Source organism: Bombina bombina, chromosome 11 (genome assembly GCF_027579735.1).
Source record: "Bombina bombina isolate aBomBom1 chromosome 11, aBomBom1.pri, whole genome shotgun sequence".
In the NCBI taxonomy this organism is placed as follows: Eukaryota; Metazoa; Chordata; class Amphibia; order Anura; family Bombinatoridae; genus Bombina; species Bombina bombina.
The window spans coordinates 102,817,274-102,832,542 of NC_069509.1; the positions used below are offsets into that span (position 1 = coordinate 102,817,274).

General features: G+C 40.0%; 1 protein-coding gene across 1 annotated transcript in view; it reads right to left on the reverse strand.

The window, feature by feature from the left end:
* CCDC78 (coiled-coil domain containing 78) overlaps positions 1-15,269 on the reverse strand; it is a 254,500-nt gene that overhangs the window by 199,771 nt on the left and 39,460 nt on the right. Inside the window, exon 3 of the mRNA XM_053694328.1 lies at positions 5,989-6,075. Coding sequence (XP_053550303.1) covers positions 5,989-6,075 — 87 coding nt within the window. The remainder of the gene's footprint in view (positions 1-5,988; positions 6,076-15,269) is intronic.

The following is a 15,269-nucleotide window of genomic DNA, read 5'->3' on the forward strand; positions in this document are numbered from 1 at the left end:
CAAGTGGGCATAGTATACGCTGTGAGCCTGACACAAAAAAGCAGACTGATGTTTCACAGTCCAAAAAGTTTTTTTTTTTTAAATGTACACTTACACTACTATTAAACAAGATATGAGTGGTGGCACTGGGCAAGTGGGCACAGTATGCGCTGTGAGCCTGACACAAAAAAGCAGACTGATGTTTCACAGTCCAAAAAGTTTTTTTTTTTTTAAATGTACACTTGCTGGCAGGCAACTGCAATTAGATTACACTAGCAGACTGATGTTTCACAGTCAAAAAAGTTTGTTTTTTTTATAATTTACACTACTGTTACACCAGATATGAGTGGTGGCACTGGGCAAGTGGCTTGGCAGGCAGGCAACTGCAATTAGATTACACTAGCAGACTGATGTTTCACAGTCAAAAAAGTTTTTTTTTTAATCTACACTACTGTTACACCAGATATGAGTGGTGGCACTGGGCAAGTGGGCCTGGCACACACGCTGGCAGGCAGGCAACTGCAATTAGATTACACTAGCAGACTGATGTTTCACAGTCAAAAAAGTTTTTTTTTTTTTAAATTTACACTATTGTTACACCAGATATGAGTGGTGGCACTGGGCAAGTGGGCCTGGCACACACGCTGGCAGGCAGGCAACTGCAATTAGATTACACTAGCAGACTGATGTTTCACAGTCAAAAAAGTTTTTTTTTTTTATAATTTTTATAATTTTTTATAATTTACACTACTGGCACTGGGCAAGTGGCTTGGCAGGCAGGCAACTGCAATTAGATTACACTAGCAGACTGATGTTTCACAGTCCAAAAAGTTTTTATTTTTTTAAATGTACACTTACACTACTATTAAACAAGATATGAGTGGTGGCACTGGGCAAGTGGGCATAGTATACGCTGTGAGCCTGACACAAAAAAGCAGACTGATGTTTCACAGTCCAAAAAGTTTTTTTTTTTTTTAAATGTACACTTACACTACTATTAAACAAGATATGAGTGGTGGCACTGGGCAAGTGGGCACAGTATACGCTGTGAGCCTGACACAAAAAAGCAGACTGATGTTTCACAGTCCAAAAAGTTTTTTTTTTTTAAATGTACACTTACACTACTATTAACAAAGATATGAGTGGTGGCACTGGGCAAGTGGGCACAGTATACGCTGTGAGCCTGGCACACATGCTGGCAGGCAGGCAACTGCAATTAGATTACACAAGCAGACTGATGTTTCACAGTCAAAAAAGTTTTTTAAAAAAAATTTACACTACTGTTACACCAGATATGAGTGGTGGCACTGGGCAAGTGGGCACAGTATACGCTGTGAGCCTTTCACACATGCTGGCAGGCAGGCAACTGCAATTATATTACACAAGCAGACTGATGTTTCACAGTCAAAAAAGTTTAGTTTTTTTAAATTTACACTACTGTTACACCAGATATGAGTGGTGGCACTGGGCAAGTGGGCCTGGCACACACGCTGGCAGGCAGGCAACTGCAATTAGATTACACTAGCAGACTGATGTTTCACAGTCAAAAATGTTTTTTTTTTTTTAAATTTACACTACTGTTACACCAGATATGAGTGGTGGCACTGGGCAAGTGGCCACAGTATGCGCTGTGAGCTTGGCACACACGCTGGCAGGCAGGCAACTGCAATTAGATTACACTAGCAGACTGATGTTTCACAGTCAAAAAAGTTTGTTTTTTTAAATTTACACTACTGTTACACCAGATATGAGTGGTGGCACTGAGCAAGTGGGCCTGGCACACATGCTGGCAGGCAGGCAACTACAATTAGATTACACTAGCAGACTGATGTTTCACAGTCAAAAAAGTTTTTTTTTTTTTAAATTTACACTACTGTTACACCAGATATGAGTGGTGGCACTGGGCAAGTGGGCCTGGCACACACGCTGGCAGGCAGGCAACTGCAATTAGATTACACTAGCAGACTGATGTTTCACAGTCCAAAAAGTTATATTTTTTTAAATTTATACTACTGTTACACCAGATATGAGTGGTGGTACTGGGCAAGTGGCTTGGCAGGCAGGCAACTGCAATTAGATTACATTAGCAGACTGATGTTTCACAGTCAAAATATTTTTTTTTTTTAAATTTACACTACTGTTACACCAGATATGAGTGGTGGCACTGGGCAAGTGGGCCTGGCACACACGCTGGCAGGCAGGCAACTGCAATTAGATTACACTAGCAGACTGATGTTTCACAGTCAAAAAAGTTTTTTTTTTATAATTTACACTACTGTTACACCAGATATGAGTGGTGGCACTGGGCAAGTGACTTTGCAGGCAGGCAACTGCAATTAGATTACACAAGAAAAAAAAAAGAAAAAAGCAGACTGATGTTCTAGCCCTAAAAAGGGCTTTTTGGGGTGCTGACCTTACAGCAGAGATCAGATGAGTCCTTCAGGACTGTAGTGGATACTGAATACACTAGCCTAGCTATCAATTTCCCTATTAAATCATCAGCAGCTACACTGTCCCTCGTCTCACTAAGAATGCAGCTTCCAAATTAATCTAAAATGGATGCTGTCCAGGAGGTAGGAGGGTCTGGAAGGGAGTGTCTGCTGCTGATTGGCTGGAATGTGTCTTCTGACTGCGAGGTAGGGGGTCAAAGTATTACTCAATGATGACGAATAGGGGGCGGATCGAACATCGCATATGTTCGCCCGCCGCGGCGAACGTGAACATGCTATGTTCGCCGGGAACTATTCGCCGGCGAACTACTCGCGACATGACTAGTGTAGACTCGGGGTTCATGTTAGGGTGTTAGGTGTAGACATTAAATGTATTTCCCCATAGGAATCAATGGGGCTGTGTTAAGAGCTGAACGCTGCTTTTTTGCAGGTGTTTGGTTTTTTTTCAGCCGGCTCTCCCCCATTGATTCCTATGGGGAACTCGTGCATGAGCACGTTTTGCCAGCTCACCGCTAACGTAAGCAGCGCTGGTATTGAGGTGAGATGTGGAGCTAAATTTTGCTCTCCGCTCACTTTTCTGCGGCTAACGCCAAGTTTCTAAAAACCCATAATACCAGCGCTGTCTGTAAGTGAGCGGTGAGGGAAATCTGCTCGTTAGCACTGCACACCATTACCGACAAAACTTGTGATCTAGGTGTTATTTTTTTTAATAACAGGGCTATAACCTCAGGAGTGTACCTTTGGAGCACAATATGGCGGCAGTTTTGCAATAATGTTATCCATTTGCAAGAGCACTAGATGGCAGCACTATATGGTCCGGAGCCATGTAGTGCTCCGGACACCTACCCAGGTATCCCTTCAACAAAGAATATTATGTGAACAAATCAAATTTGATAATAGAAGTAAATTGGAAACTTTTTTTAAATCTCTGAAAAAAATAATATTTATGGTTTCATATCCCTTTAATTACACAATATAATTTAAAAGAGTAACAAATTAACAAATGTAAATTGTAAAAAAAAAAAAGTGAATTTTCTTGATCTTTTGATACCAGCTTTTTAAAGTCGACAGTCAATGTGCAAGTCTTATAAACCACATTTAGCAATTACTTCACTATTCAAAAACTGTTAATTCCATGAATGGACTTGATTAAGTGATATCAGTTTCCCAATCTCTGGTCTTAAATCACCATAGTCAAAGATATGCGGATGATTTATTTGTTTGGAGCATAACTGTACTACTGCACCAATAAATCAACATTATAGAAAGTGTATTCTGCTTACCAAAGTGTTATGTAGTGCACCAGATTATTTCTGATGACAGGCGATTTATAAACCTTAGCTTGTTGATTGTGTACAAAGCTACTCAGACAAGCACAACAGGCCTTTGCAGTGTTTCCTGCTACTACACAATGATTCTAAACTGTGCAATTCAAGGTTATAATATGTGTTAATGTACAAAGCTGGCAAAACAAAGAATGTAAGTCTACAGTACAAGTGGCTGCAATTTATTGTAGTAAGAGAAAGTTTAAGTTTAATCTCACCCCCCCCCCGAGGGGGCAGTACCGCTCACTTTGAGAACCACTGATGTAAACCGTGCTTTTATTAAGCAGTTTCCTTATTGAATAAGTTATATGCAGAGATTACTCATCAAACCTATACTTAGCACACCATAAAATACAACAATCAAATTGACGATAGTTGACCAGTTTGTAGTGATATGGATAAAGAGAAGGAACAACCAGTGAAAAGGACAGGGTCAGAAGAGAAGAGTAAGAGTGGTGCTGTCAGGGATGAGAGCAGTGATGGTAGAGCATCTGGTTGGTAGAATGAGTTCTGGTTGGTAGAGTGAGAGTTCCATGCTAGAGTGGTGGGTGAGAGCTAACGTCTGTCAGATGAAAAGCAGAAAAAACAAATAGTAGCAAGAGGGGGGCAAGCTTGTGAGAAGGGCACAACCAGTAATAGATGTGAGGGAGGTGTATAAGTATGAAAAGGTTATCCATCCTAGGGCAGAAGCCAGCAAGAAAATAATATGACCATAAGACCCAGAACCCCTCAAATACTGCATAAAAAGATATTGGGGCCTATCTATCAAGCTCTGAATGGAGCTTGAAGGGACCGTGTTTCTGGCGAGTCTTCAGACTCGCCAGAAACACAAGTTATGGAGCAGCGGTCTAAAGACCGCTGCTCCATAACCCTGTCTGCCTGCTCTGATGAGGCGGACAGGAATCGTCGGAAATCAACCCGATCAAGTACGATCGGGTTGATTGACACCCCCTGCTGGCGGCCGATTGGCCGCGAGTCTGCAGGGGGCGGCGTTGCACCAGCAGCTCACAAGAGCAGAATACGGACAGCGTATTGCTCTCTGCATTCAGCAATGTCTGTCGGACCTGATACGAAGTGTTGGATCAGGTCTGACAGACATATGATAAATAAGCCCCATTGCCTGAAGATTTTGGAAATAGGGGAAATATATAAGTTAACCCCATGCTTTTAAAGTCGTAAAGGTAATGTTGGACTGTATACATTTTGTAGCCTTTGGAAATTTTCAGTTACTCAAGGGTCCTGTTGGTAGCTAATCCCCTAGTCTACTTTTATAACATTTTAAATCCATTCTAATAAGTAAGAGATATCAAATGTATCTAATGCTTTTCTAACTAATCTGTGGTAAAAAAACACACTCCCTTTACCTAACATGGAAATATATTAAAGGGACAGTCTATTTAAAATTAAACTTTCATGATTCAGATAGGGCATGAAATTTTAAACTTTCCAATTTACATCAAATTTACTTTTATCATCAAATTTGCCTAGGTAGGCTCTTATGCCTTTCTACGCCTTTGAAGGCCGCCTCTTATCTCAGTGCATTTTGACAGTTTATTTAACAGCTAGAAAGCACTCGTTCATGTATGCCATATAGATAACATTGTGCTCACTCGCGTGAAGTTAACTAGGAGTCAGCACTGATTGGCTACAATGCATGTCTGTCAAAATAACTGAAATAAGGGGGCAGTCGGCAGAGGCTTAGATACAAGGTAATCACAGAGGTAAAAAGTGTATTAATACAACCATGTTGGTTATGCAAAACTGGGGAATGGGTAATAAATTGATTATCTATCTTTTTATATAATAACAATTTTGGAGTAGACTGTCCCTTTATGAAAAGTTATCATATAAGTTAGAAAATACATTTCAAGCATATTTTTACTGGATCTTTGGATCTTTGGATTTTTCAAACCTGACACCTTGGATCTATAGAAAACACATTTTGGTTTATATGAAGAACAAGTATTGCATGTTTTAAATACCTTAAGTCCTTATGCATTTGTAATCAGAATTCTCTAAATTAAAATCCATTCATGCTTTTGCCTGGCTATAACAGGCTAGCTTCTGATTTTTTTTAAAATGTATTTATAATGCACACCCAGCTATCCACCCAGTGAGCATTTACATAATCACATTAATAATAGAAAGTTTTATGAAACATAAGCTACAACTTCCCCTTAATCATATGTAAATGTGATGGAATGGAATTTCCTGCTAAAGTGCCACATACATACCGTATTTTTTAGTTCAAAGGTTTCAGCTTCATAGTGTTCTCTAATTTTGTTAGTCTCAATCTGAACTTCAATCAGTTCTTTAGAGATCTGGGGAATAGAATAAAGGAATACAAAAAGGTTTAATTGGAAGTAGAAAACATACTATACAAATGAACTTTTCATAAACATCTTCACAACAGGAACAGAAGACTAAATTGATCAATATTGCAATTGCTACAGAATATAAGAAATGAATAAAATGGATAATCAGATATGTAGAACTTAATTGGAAATGTAGATCATAATACATCAATTTACTTTCAAAACAGTTCTCACAGCTGGAGCAAAATAAATTGATAAAGATTCCCATTGTTGGTAAAAGTGAAGATTTAGAGGCCCATTTATCAAGCTCTGAATGGAGCTTGAGGGCCCGTGTTTCTGGCGAGTCTTCAGGCTCTCCAGAAACAGCAGTTATGAAGCAGCGGTCTAAAGACCGCTGCTCCATAACCCTGTCCGCCTGCTCTGAGCAGGCGGACAGGAATCGCAACAATTCAACTTGATCGAGTACGATCGGGTTGATTGACAACCCCCTGCTGGCGGCCACAAGTTTGCAGGGGGCGGCGTTGCTCCAGCAGCTCTTGTGAGCTGCTGGTGCAATGCTGAATACGGACAGCGTATTGCTCTCCGCATTCAGCGATGTCTGTCGGACCTGATCCGCACTGTCGGATCAGGTCCGACAGACATTTGATAAATAGGCCTCTTAAAACAAATATCAATAAATTGTAAGGGTAGAAAAAGATGGTAGCAAGAATATAATTTTACACAGTGGGAAGTGTGGCACTCTATGTGCCAGATTATTAGTGGATCCCTATCTAACAATCCCGCTCGTGCGTTAACTGAGCTAGAAGTAAGTTTTTTGCGAATGTCGGGATGCGATCTTATTCTGAGTTGAAAGTTAACTTTATTAGCTTGCGCTAACCCGACACACGTAAAAATCTGCGATAACCTATTCCCCTATAGAAGTCAATAGAGACACCCCACTTGCATGCAAACCTGATCGCATATTCTGCTATGTACAGAATACTGGTATGTGAAATATTTACAGTAAATACACAGTAAAGCACTTTATTAAATATGTAAATTGCATAAATATGATTTTTACATGTGTATATATGTCTGTAAATATTCTCTCTTGCTATTCTCACCAGGAGAGCCCTGTGGCTTAAATCTTGGAATGCTGATATGGTGTATAAATCTAGATTACTATCTCTTCCCTTTCAAGGAAAGAAATTATTTGGGTCTGAATTAGATTATATTATTTCTACCATTACTGGGGGTAAAGGTGCTTTTCTTCCTCAAGATAAAAAGTAAAAAGGAAAATGTAAAGCTCCTAATGTTTACCTTCCTTTCATCAGAATTAAGAACAGAAAACTAAAAACAAGGCAGTCACTTCCTCTGAAGCAGCCTTTGGTAGAAAGGTCCTTCAGGCAGTTGTCTCAGTTTAATGATTATGCCTGTTTTTTTCAGTTCATTATAAGAGAATTTTTTTTTTGCGTTTTGGATTTATTTTCCCAGGGAAAAAGCTGTTTTTTCAATCCCTCCCTTTATAGTTACTCGTGGACTTCCACAGCTTGGGTATTACTTCCCATATGTAACAGATCATAGACTCTCGCCACCTATATGAAAGAAAACATCATTTATACTAACCTGATAAATTAATTTCTTTCATGGTGGCGAGAGTCCACGAGCCCCCACCCTTTTTCTGGGGTTGATTTGTTTTGAGCATATTTTTTTTCCCTGCTGCTTTTTGGCTCTTATCTCCTTTTAGCCTCACTGCTTGACTATTTGTTAGACTAAGGTATGTGTGAGGTGGAGGGGTTTTATAGGGCTCTTTGGATTTGGGAAACTTTGCCTCATCCTAGGAATGCAACGGATCGTGGACTCTCACCACCATGAAAGAAATGAATTTATCAGGTAAGCATAAATTATGTTTTTTCTCTTTTACATCCAGAACTCTGCATAGAAAGATAAATAGATCACAAGGTAAAATCCGCCTTTCTAAAATTGTTTGAAGGACCTTGCAAGACTGATGAGATGTATGATATCATCTCATCACAACGGAGCAATTTAGTCTCACTCTTTCATTCTATTTCTCCTGTCTCTTCTTTTCTATTCCTCCTTTCTCTCACTTTCCCCTCTCTGTCTGCTCTTTTTCATCCTCCCTAACTTTACCTACTTTATTTTTCTCTTTTCCGTTTTTTCTGATTCTCCTCCCTTCTTTTCCGATTCTACTCCCTTCTTTTCCCTTCCTTCAACTCACCAAAATGTTCTCTCTTCCTCCTTTTGTTCTTATTCCTTCCTTACATTTTGCCCACTTAGATGGTACTCATTTTTTGCCACTCCCTCCCTTACACTACAGAATTTTTGTTTAACAAAAAAAAAAAAAAACATAAAATATAAATTTGGTACTGGCAGACAGCTACAAGTACCTAAGATGGTGGATATTAGATAGAGGGGAGAGGGTTAGAGAGCTGTTTGGGGTGGTTTCAGTAAGTTGAGTGGGTGAGGAGGGTTCCCTACACTACCGAAATGTAAAAAATATACATATTTTTTAAAAAAAGTATATTTATCCCTAAACTGCATATAGGCAGACTGTCTGGCAGTACCTCAAATGGTGATGACCAGTGGGGTTGAGGGAGGAAAGAGAGCTGTATGGGAGGCATCAGGTAGGGATTAGGGGGTGGGAGAGTAATCTCTACATTAAAGCTAATATTAACCTTACAAGCTACCTAGTTAACCCCTTCAGTGCCAGTAATTTCAAAAGTGAGGTGAGCAGCTGCAATTAGCGGCCTACTTATTGCCAAAAACGATGGCAAAGCCATGCATGTCTGCTGTTTCTGAACAAAGGGGATCCCAGACAAGCTTTTACAACCATTTATTTTATGACTACAGTAGTTGTGTGTAAATAATTTCATTGAGAAACCCAAAGTTTGAAAAAAAAAAGTTAACAATGTTTTTTAATATGATAGCATTTGGCAGCAAGAATACCAAAATGGGCCTAGATCAATAGCTTAGGTTGTCTACTAAAAAAAAAATATGTATAGTATGAGAGGTAAATAAAAAAGGCTATGGTTTTTAGCAAAAATGCTAAAAAAATTATATGTTTTTTTTGGCAAGTTTTTCTCTAAAATTCCTGGTCCTTAAGGAGAGGTGGCAGAGAGGTTAAGTAGCTTCGATATTAATAAATAGGGCCCTATATGTGTGCAGTCTATGGAAGATGTGTAAGCCTCCTTCAAAATCTAAATAAAATTTTGATATAGCACAAAAAGTAGAGGTAGTACAAGAAGATTCATAAAAGTAAAGGGTGGTCTATAGTAATATTACAATTATAAGAGAAAGTCACCAAGATTAGGAGTTTTTTGCTAAACAGGGTGTGAAAGTAACGCAACAAAAGTTGAGCTATTTCACCCCCATAGCGTTGCCATTACAAGTTACTAAAAAGCCTCCTTGTGCTTGCAATATGGTTGTGTTAAGCTAAATAACGCACAAAATCCAAAGGCTGCTTTGACGTGCTCGTGCACACTTTCCCCCATAGACATCTATGGGGAGAGAGTGTTAGGAAAAAAAACTAAACGCCTGAAGTGCGGAATGGCGATCGCCGTAACGCAACCCCATTGATGTCTATAGTGCAAAAAAAGTTACTTTTAAATCTAACAACCTAACTTAAACCCCAAGTCTAAACACCCCTAACCCGCCGATCCCCGACATCGCCGCCACCTAAATAAAGTTATTAACCCCTAATCTGCCGCCCCCGACATCGCCGATGCTAAATAAAGTTATTTACCCCTAATCTGCCACTTCCGACATCGCCGCCACTATAATAAAGTTATTAACCCCTATTCCGCTGCTCCCCGACATTGCTGCCACCTAAATAAAGTTATTAACCCCTAATCTGCTGCCCCCGACATGGCCGACGCTAAATAAAGTTATTTACCCCTAATCTGCCGCTTACGACATCACCGCCACTATAATAAAGTTATTAACCCCTATTCAGCTGCTCCCCGACATCACCGCCACTATAATAAAGTTATTAACCCCTATTCTGCCGCTCCCCGACATCGCCACCACTAAATAAAGTTATTAACCCCAAAACCTCCGGCCTCCCACATCTCCGCCACTAAATAAACCTATTAACCCCTAAACCGCCACCCCCCCACATCGCAAAACACTAAATTAAACTATTAACACCTAAACCTAACACCTCCCTAACTTTAAATTAAAATGACAATATAACTATTTAAATAAATAAAAACTTACCTGTGAAATAAAAATAAACCTAACATTAAATTATAAATTAACCTAACCTTACTATTCTAATAAAATAAAAAAAACTTAGGCTTTTTTTAGAGTTAGGTTTTTTATTTTGGGGGGTTGGTTGGGTGGTGGGTTTTACTGTTGGGGGGACTTTATATATTTTTACAGGTAAAAGAGCTGATTTCTTTAGGGCAATGCCCTACAAAAGGCCCTTTAAAGGGCTATTTGTAGTTTATTGTAGGCTAGGGGGGTGTTTTTATTTTGGGGGGCTTTTTTATTTTTATAGGGCTATTAAATTAGGTGTAATTGTTTTTATTTTTGAAATTACGTTTATTTTTTGTAAACTTAGTCACCTAGATTACGAGTTTTGCATTATGAGTCAAATAGCAGCGTTGTGGCCCATAACGCATCATTTTCCCTAACACAGCCATTACAAGTCTTGTCGGTATAGGTGTAACGCAAGCCTTTTAGCCTGTAACGCAACGTCAGTCACACACTCGTAAAAATGACGTTTTTTCATGGGATTCCCGTAACGCCGGTATTACAAGTTTTGCGGTGAGGCCAAAAAGCGAGCATTACAGCCTAAAATGACAAGATCCGTACCGCCATCTAAAGTCAGTAGTTATGAGTTTTACGCTAAAAAGCATGTAACATAAAACTCATAACTAAAGTGTTAAAAAGTACACTAACACCCGTAAACTACCTATTACCCCCTAAACTGAGGCCCTCCCGCATCTCAAACACTATATTAAAGTTATTAACCCCTAATTTGCCGCTCCCAACATTGCCGCCACTTTAAAAAATTATTAACCCCTATTCCACCGCTCCCCGACATCATCACCACTATAATAAACGTATTAACCCCTAAAACGCCGACCGAATTAGCCAATAGAATGAGAGCTGCTTAAATCCTATTGGCTGATTTGAACAGCCAATAGGATTTTAGCAGCCCTCATTTCAATTGGTTGATTCAAATTTTTCAGCCAATAGGAATGCAAGGGACACCATCTTGAATTGCGTCCCTTGCATTGAAGATTCAGTGTACGGCGGCGACCGAATGAAGAGAATGCTCCTCACCGGATGTCTTTTGGATGGACCCGCTCCGCGCCTCCGGGATCAAGATAGAAGATGCTGCCTGGATGAAGATCGAAGAGGCCGCCTGGATGAAGACTTCTCGCCGCTTGGATCAGGACTTCCCTGCTAGGATGAAGATTGAAGATGCCACCTGGAGGAAGACTTCTCGCCGCCTGGATTAGGACTTTAACTCTGGGATGAAGATCATTCAAGCAGGACTTCAAAAACTGTAAGTGAATTGTCAGGGGGTTAATGTTAGGTTTTTTAAGGGTTTTTTGGGTGTTTTATTTTTTTTTAGTTTAGGGTCTGGGCAGTAAAAGAGCTAAATGCCCTTTTAAGGGCAATGCCCATCCAAATGCCCTTTTTAGGGCAATGGGTAGGTTAGGTGTTTTAGATAGTTTTTTTTATTTTGTGGGTTTGGGGGGTGGGGGTTTGTAATGTTAGTGGGTCTTTGTAAATTTTTTTCACTAGAAGAGCTGCTATCTTTAGGGCAATTCTTTAGTTTATTCTAGATTAGGTTTTTTCTTTTGGGGTGTTTTTTATGGGTATTAGAATAGGAATATTTTTTTTATTTTTGATTATTTGTTTGTTATTTTGTGTAATGTATTTTTAGGGGGTGGTTTTGTTTTTTTTAGCAAAAGAGCCCTTTTTCACAAGTAAGTTTGCATTTATTTTAGCTAGGTAGTTAGTAAATAGTTAATAACTATTTACTAACTAGTCTACCTAGTTAAAACTATTAGTTATATTGTAGCTACCTTAGGTTTTATTTCACAGGTAAGTATTTAGTTTTAAATAGGAATTATTTAGTTAATAATTGTAAATTTAACTTAGATCTAATTTCATTATGTTAAAGTTAGGGGGTGTTAGGGTTAGGTTTAGGGGTTAATATAGTTTAACTTAGGTTGTTGCGATGTGGGGGACTGGCGGTTTAGGGGTTAATAGGTTTATTTAGTTAATAATTGTAAGTTTAATTTAGCTCTATTTTAATTATATTAAAGTTAGGGGGTGTTAGGGTTAGGGTTACGTTAGTGTTAGGGTTACGTTAGGGTTAGGGGTTAATAGTTTAATTTAGGTTGTGGGGGACTGGCGGTTTAGGGGTTAATAGGTTTATTTAGTGGCAGTGATGTGGGAGGCCAGAGGTTTAGGGGTTAATAACTTTATTTAGTTGAGAAGATGTTGGGGAGTGGCGGAATAGGGGTTAATAACTTTAATATAGTTGCAGCGATGTTGGGGTGCTGCGGAATAGGGGTTAATAACTTTAGTATAGTGGCAGCGATATCGGGAGAGGAAGATTAGGGGTTAATAATTTTATTTATGTGGCGGCGATATCGGGTGCGGCAGATTAGGGGTTAATAACTTAGGCAGGCATCGGCGATGTCAGGGGTAGCAGATTAGGGGTGTTTAGACGTGGGGTTTATATTAGGGTGTTAGGTTTAAACTGTATTTTCTTTTTCCCCATAGACATCAATGGGGCTGTGTTACGGAGCTTTGGTTTTCGCTATCGCAGGTGTTAGACTTTTTTTTGCCGGCTCTCCCCATTGATGTCTATGGGGAAAGTGTGCACGAGCGCGTCAAAACACCGCTTGTTTTTGGTGTGGTATGGAGCACAAAATCTCCATATTGCCCGCTCAAGCAGGGTTTTTTTTAAATTGTAATGGCAGCGCTATAGGTGGGTAAATAACGCAACTTTAGTTGCGTTCTTTACTTTCCCTATAGCGCTCAAAACTCGTAATCTAGGTGAGTGTGGGGGTGTTAGGTTTAGGGGTTAATAGTTTAATTTAGTGTTTTTTTATGTGGGGGGCTGGTGGTTTAGGGGTTAATAGGTTTATTTAGTGGCGGAGATGTGGGAGGCTGGAGATTTATGGGTTAATAACTTTATTTAGTGGCGGCGATGTTGGGGAGCGGCGGAATAGGGGTTGATAGCTTTTATTAGTGACAGGGATGTCGGGGCGGCAGATTAGAGGTTAATAACTTTATTATAGTGGCAGCGATGTTAGGGAGTGGCTGAATAGGGGTTAATAGGTTTATTTAATAGTGCAATGTGGGTGGGCGGCAGATTAGGGGTTAATAGGTATTGTATGGGTGTTAGTGTACTTTGTAACAGTTTTGTCATGAGTTTTGTGAAACATTTTTGTTAAACAAAATCAATAACTACTGCTCTCAGACGGTATGGATCGTGTCGGTATAGGCTGTAACGCAAGCATTTTAGCCGGACCCCACAACCTGTAATACCGGCGTTATGGAAATCCCACACAAAAACGTCATTTTTTGAGTGCGTGATTGACGTTGCGTTACAGGCTAAAATGCTTGGGGTATAGCTATATCGACACGACTCCCAAAAGTGCATTCCTGCTTTTATGCTGAAATTGCCATTTTTTCAGTGTTAAAAGCTGCAACCCAAACTCGTAATCTAAGTGAGCATGAGTAGTGTACAAAAATGAAGGATATGTTATGTAAAAGCATAGTGTAGAGTTGTATTTTGATGTTATATCTGGAAGGAGAAGAGATTGAGGTGGAGGGAGAAATAGCATAACTCTATAACATATAAGGCAGATTTATTAAGGGCCGAATGGCCCTGAATGCCCCTGTTTCCGCGTGAGCCTTCAGGCTTGCCGGAAGCAGGAGTTAAGAAGCAGCGGTCTTAAGATCGCTGCTCCTTAACTCGTACGCCTCCTCTGAGACTGCGGACATCAAACCGCCCGATCGAAAACGATCGGGTTCATTGACACCCCCTGCTAGCGGCCGATTGGCCTGCGAATCTGCAGGGGCGGCATAGCACAAGCAGTTCACCAGAATGATGTCGGCATTCAACGATGTCCATCCGACTGTTAATAAATCGGCCCCATAGAATTGATGACTAGTGTTACAGTGCACGGTGAAGTGTTGGTGTGATTAATTATATAAAGGAACAAGGTTGCAGGTGTGAAAGTACTATAATTGTACCAGGTTAACAGCTTATGCACACACACACACACACACAGTATAAGATTACAGTTTATGAAAATGCATTAGAATCTTTAGTCCTCAGGGACCACTAAACTCACAATTTGGAATCCCGTGGACCACTAACATGATTTTTTTTAAAAATGTTCAAACCTCTATAATATGTGTGTATGTATAAAATAAAAGAAATTTTTTTTTAGATTTTCTTTTTTTTATATACTTTAATTCCACTATTTCAAGCCAAGACTATACCAACCTCTGCTGGCTTTAGAATGGAAGCATCTTCCTCTGAGCAGCGCACCAGGTGGGAGGAGTTAAATATACAATCTAGCTACGCAAGTTGTGCAGAACTTTGCAACGTACGTAGGGAGATTGTAATTTAACTCCTCCTCCGTTGGTTTTTACTGATGTCCAACCAGGCACTGTAGGGAGTTGCTGCATGATGGGGGTGATACCATCAGAGGAGATTAATTCCTGCTTGATGGTGTCAAGGACCACCATCATCTTCTCGTGGACCACCAGTGGTCCATGGATCACTCGTTGGTGACTGTTGCGTTAGAGCATAAGGTGAAGCAGGGCCCGACTGGGAAATCAGACCGGCCCTGGAAATTTGTATAGACCGGCCCAGCCCCGCTCCCTCCAGCCCTGCCATGCCCCCTCCAGCCCAGCTACGCTCCCTCCAGCTTGAATTATTAAACAAAATACAGAGTTCTGAAGTTACACTGGCCTGGCACGCACAGAAAACACACTCAAAGACACACATACTCACACTAACACCCACAGAAAACAAACACACACAAAGATACACACACACTGTGACAGCCACAGAAATAACCAGCAAATAATAATACACATTAATTATTATATAAACAAGCTTAGTGGTGTGGGCTCAGCTTGTTAAGGTTTAGGGCAATTTTGGGGAAATGTTTCTGAGACTGTCACACACACTCTTCGTTTCAGTCAGGCACTGG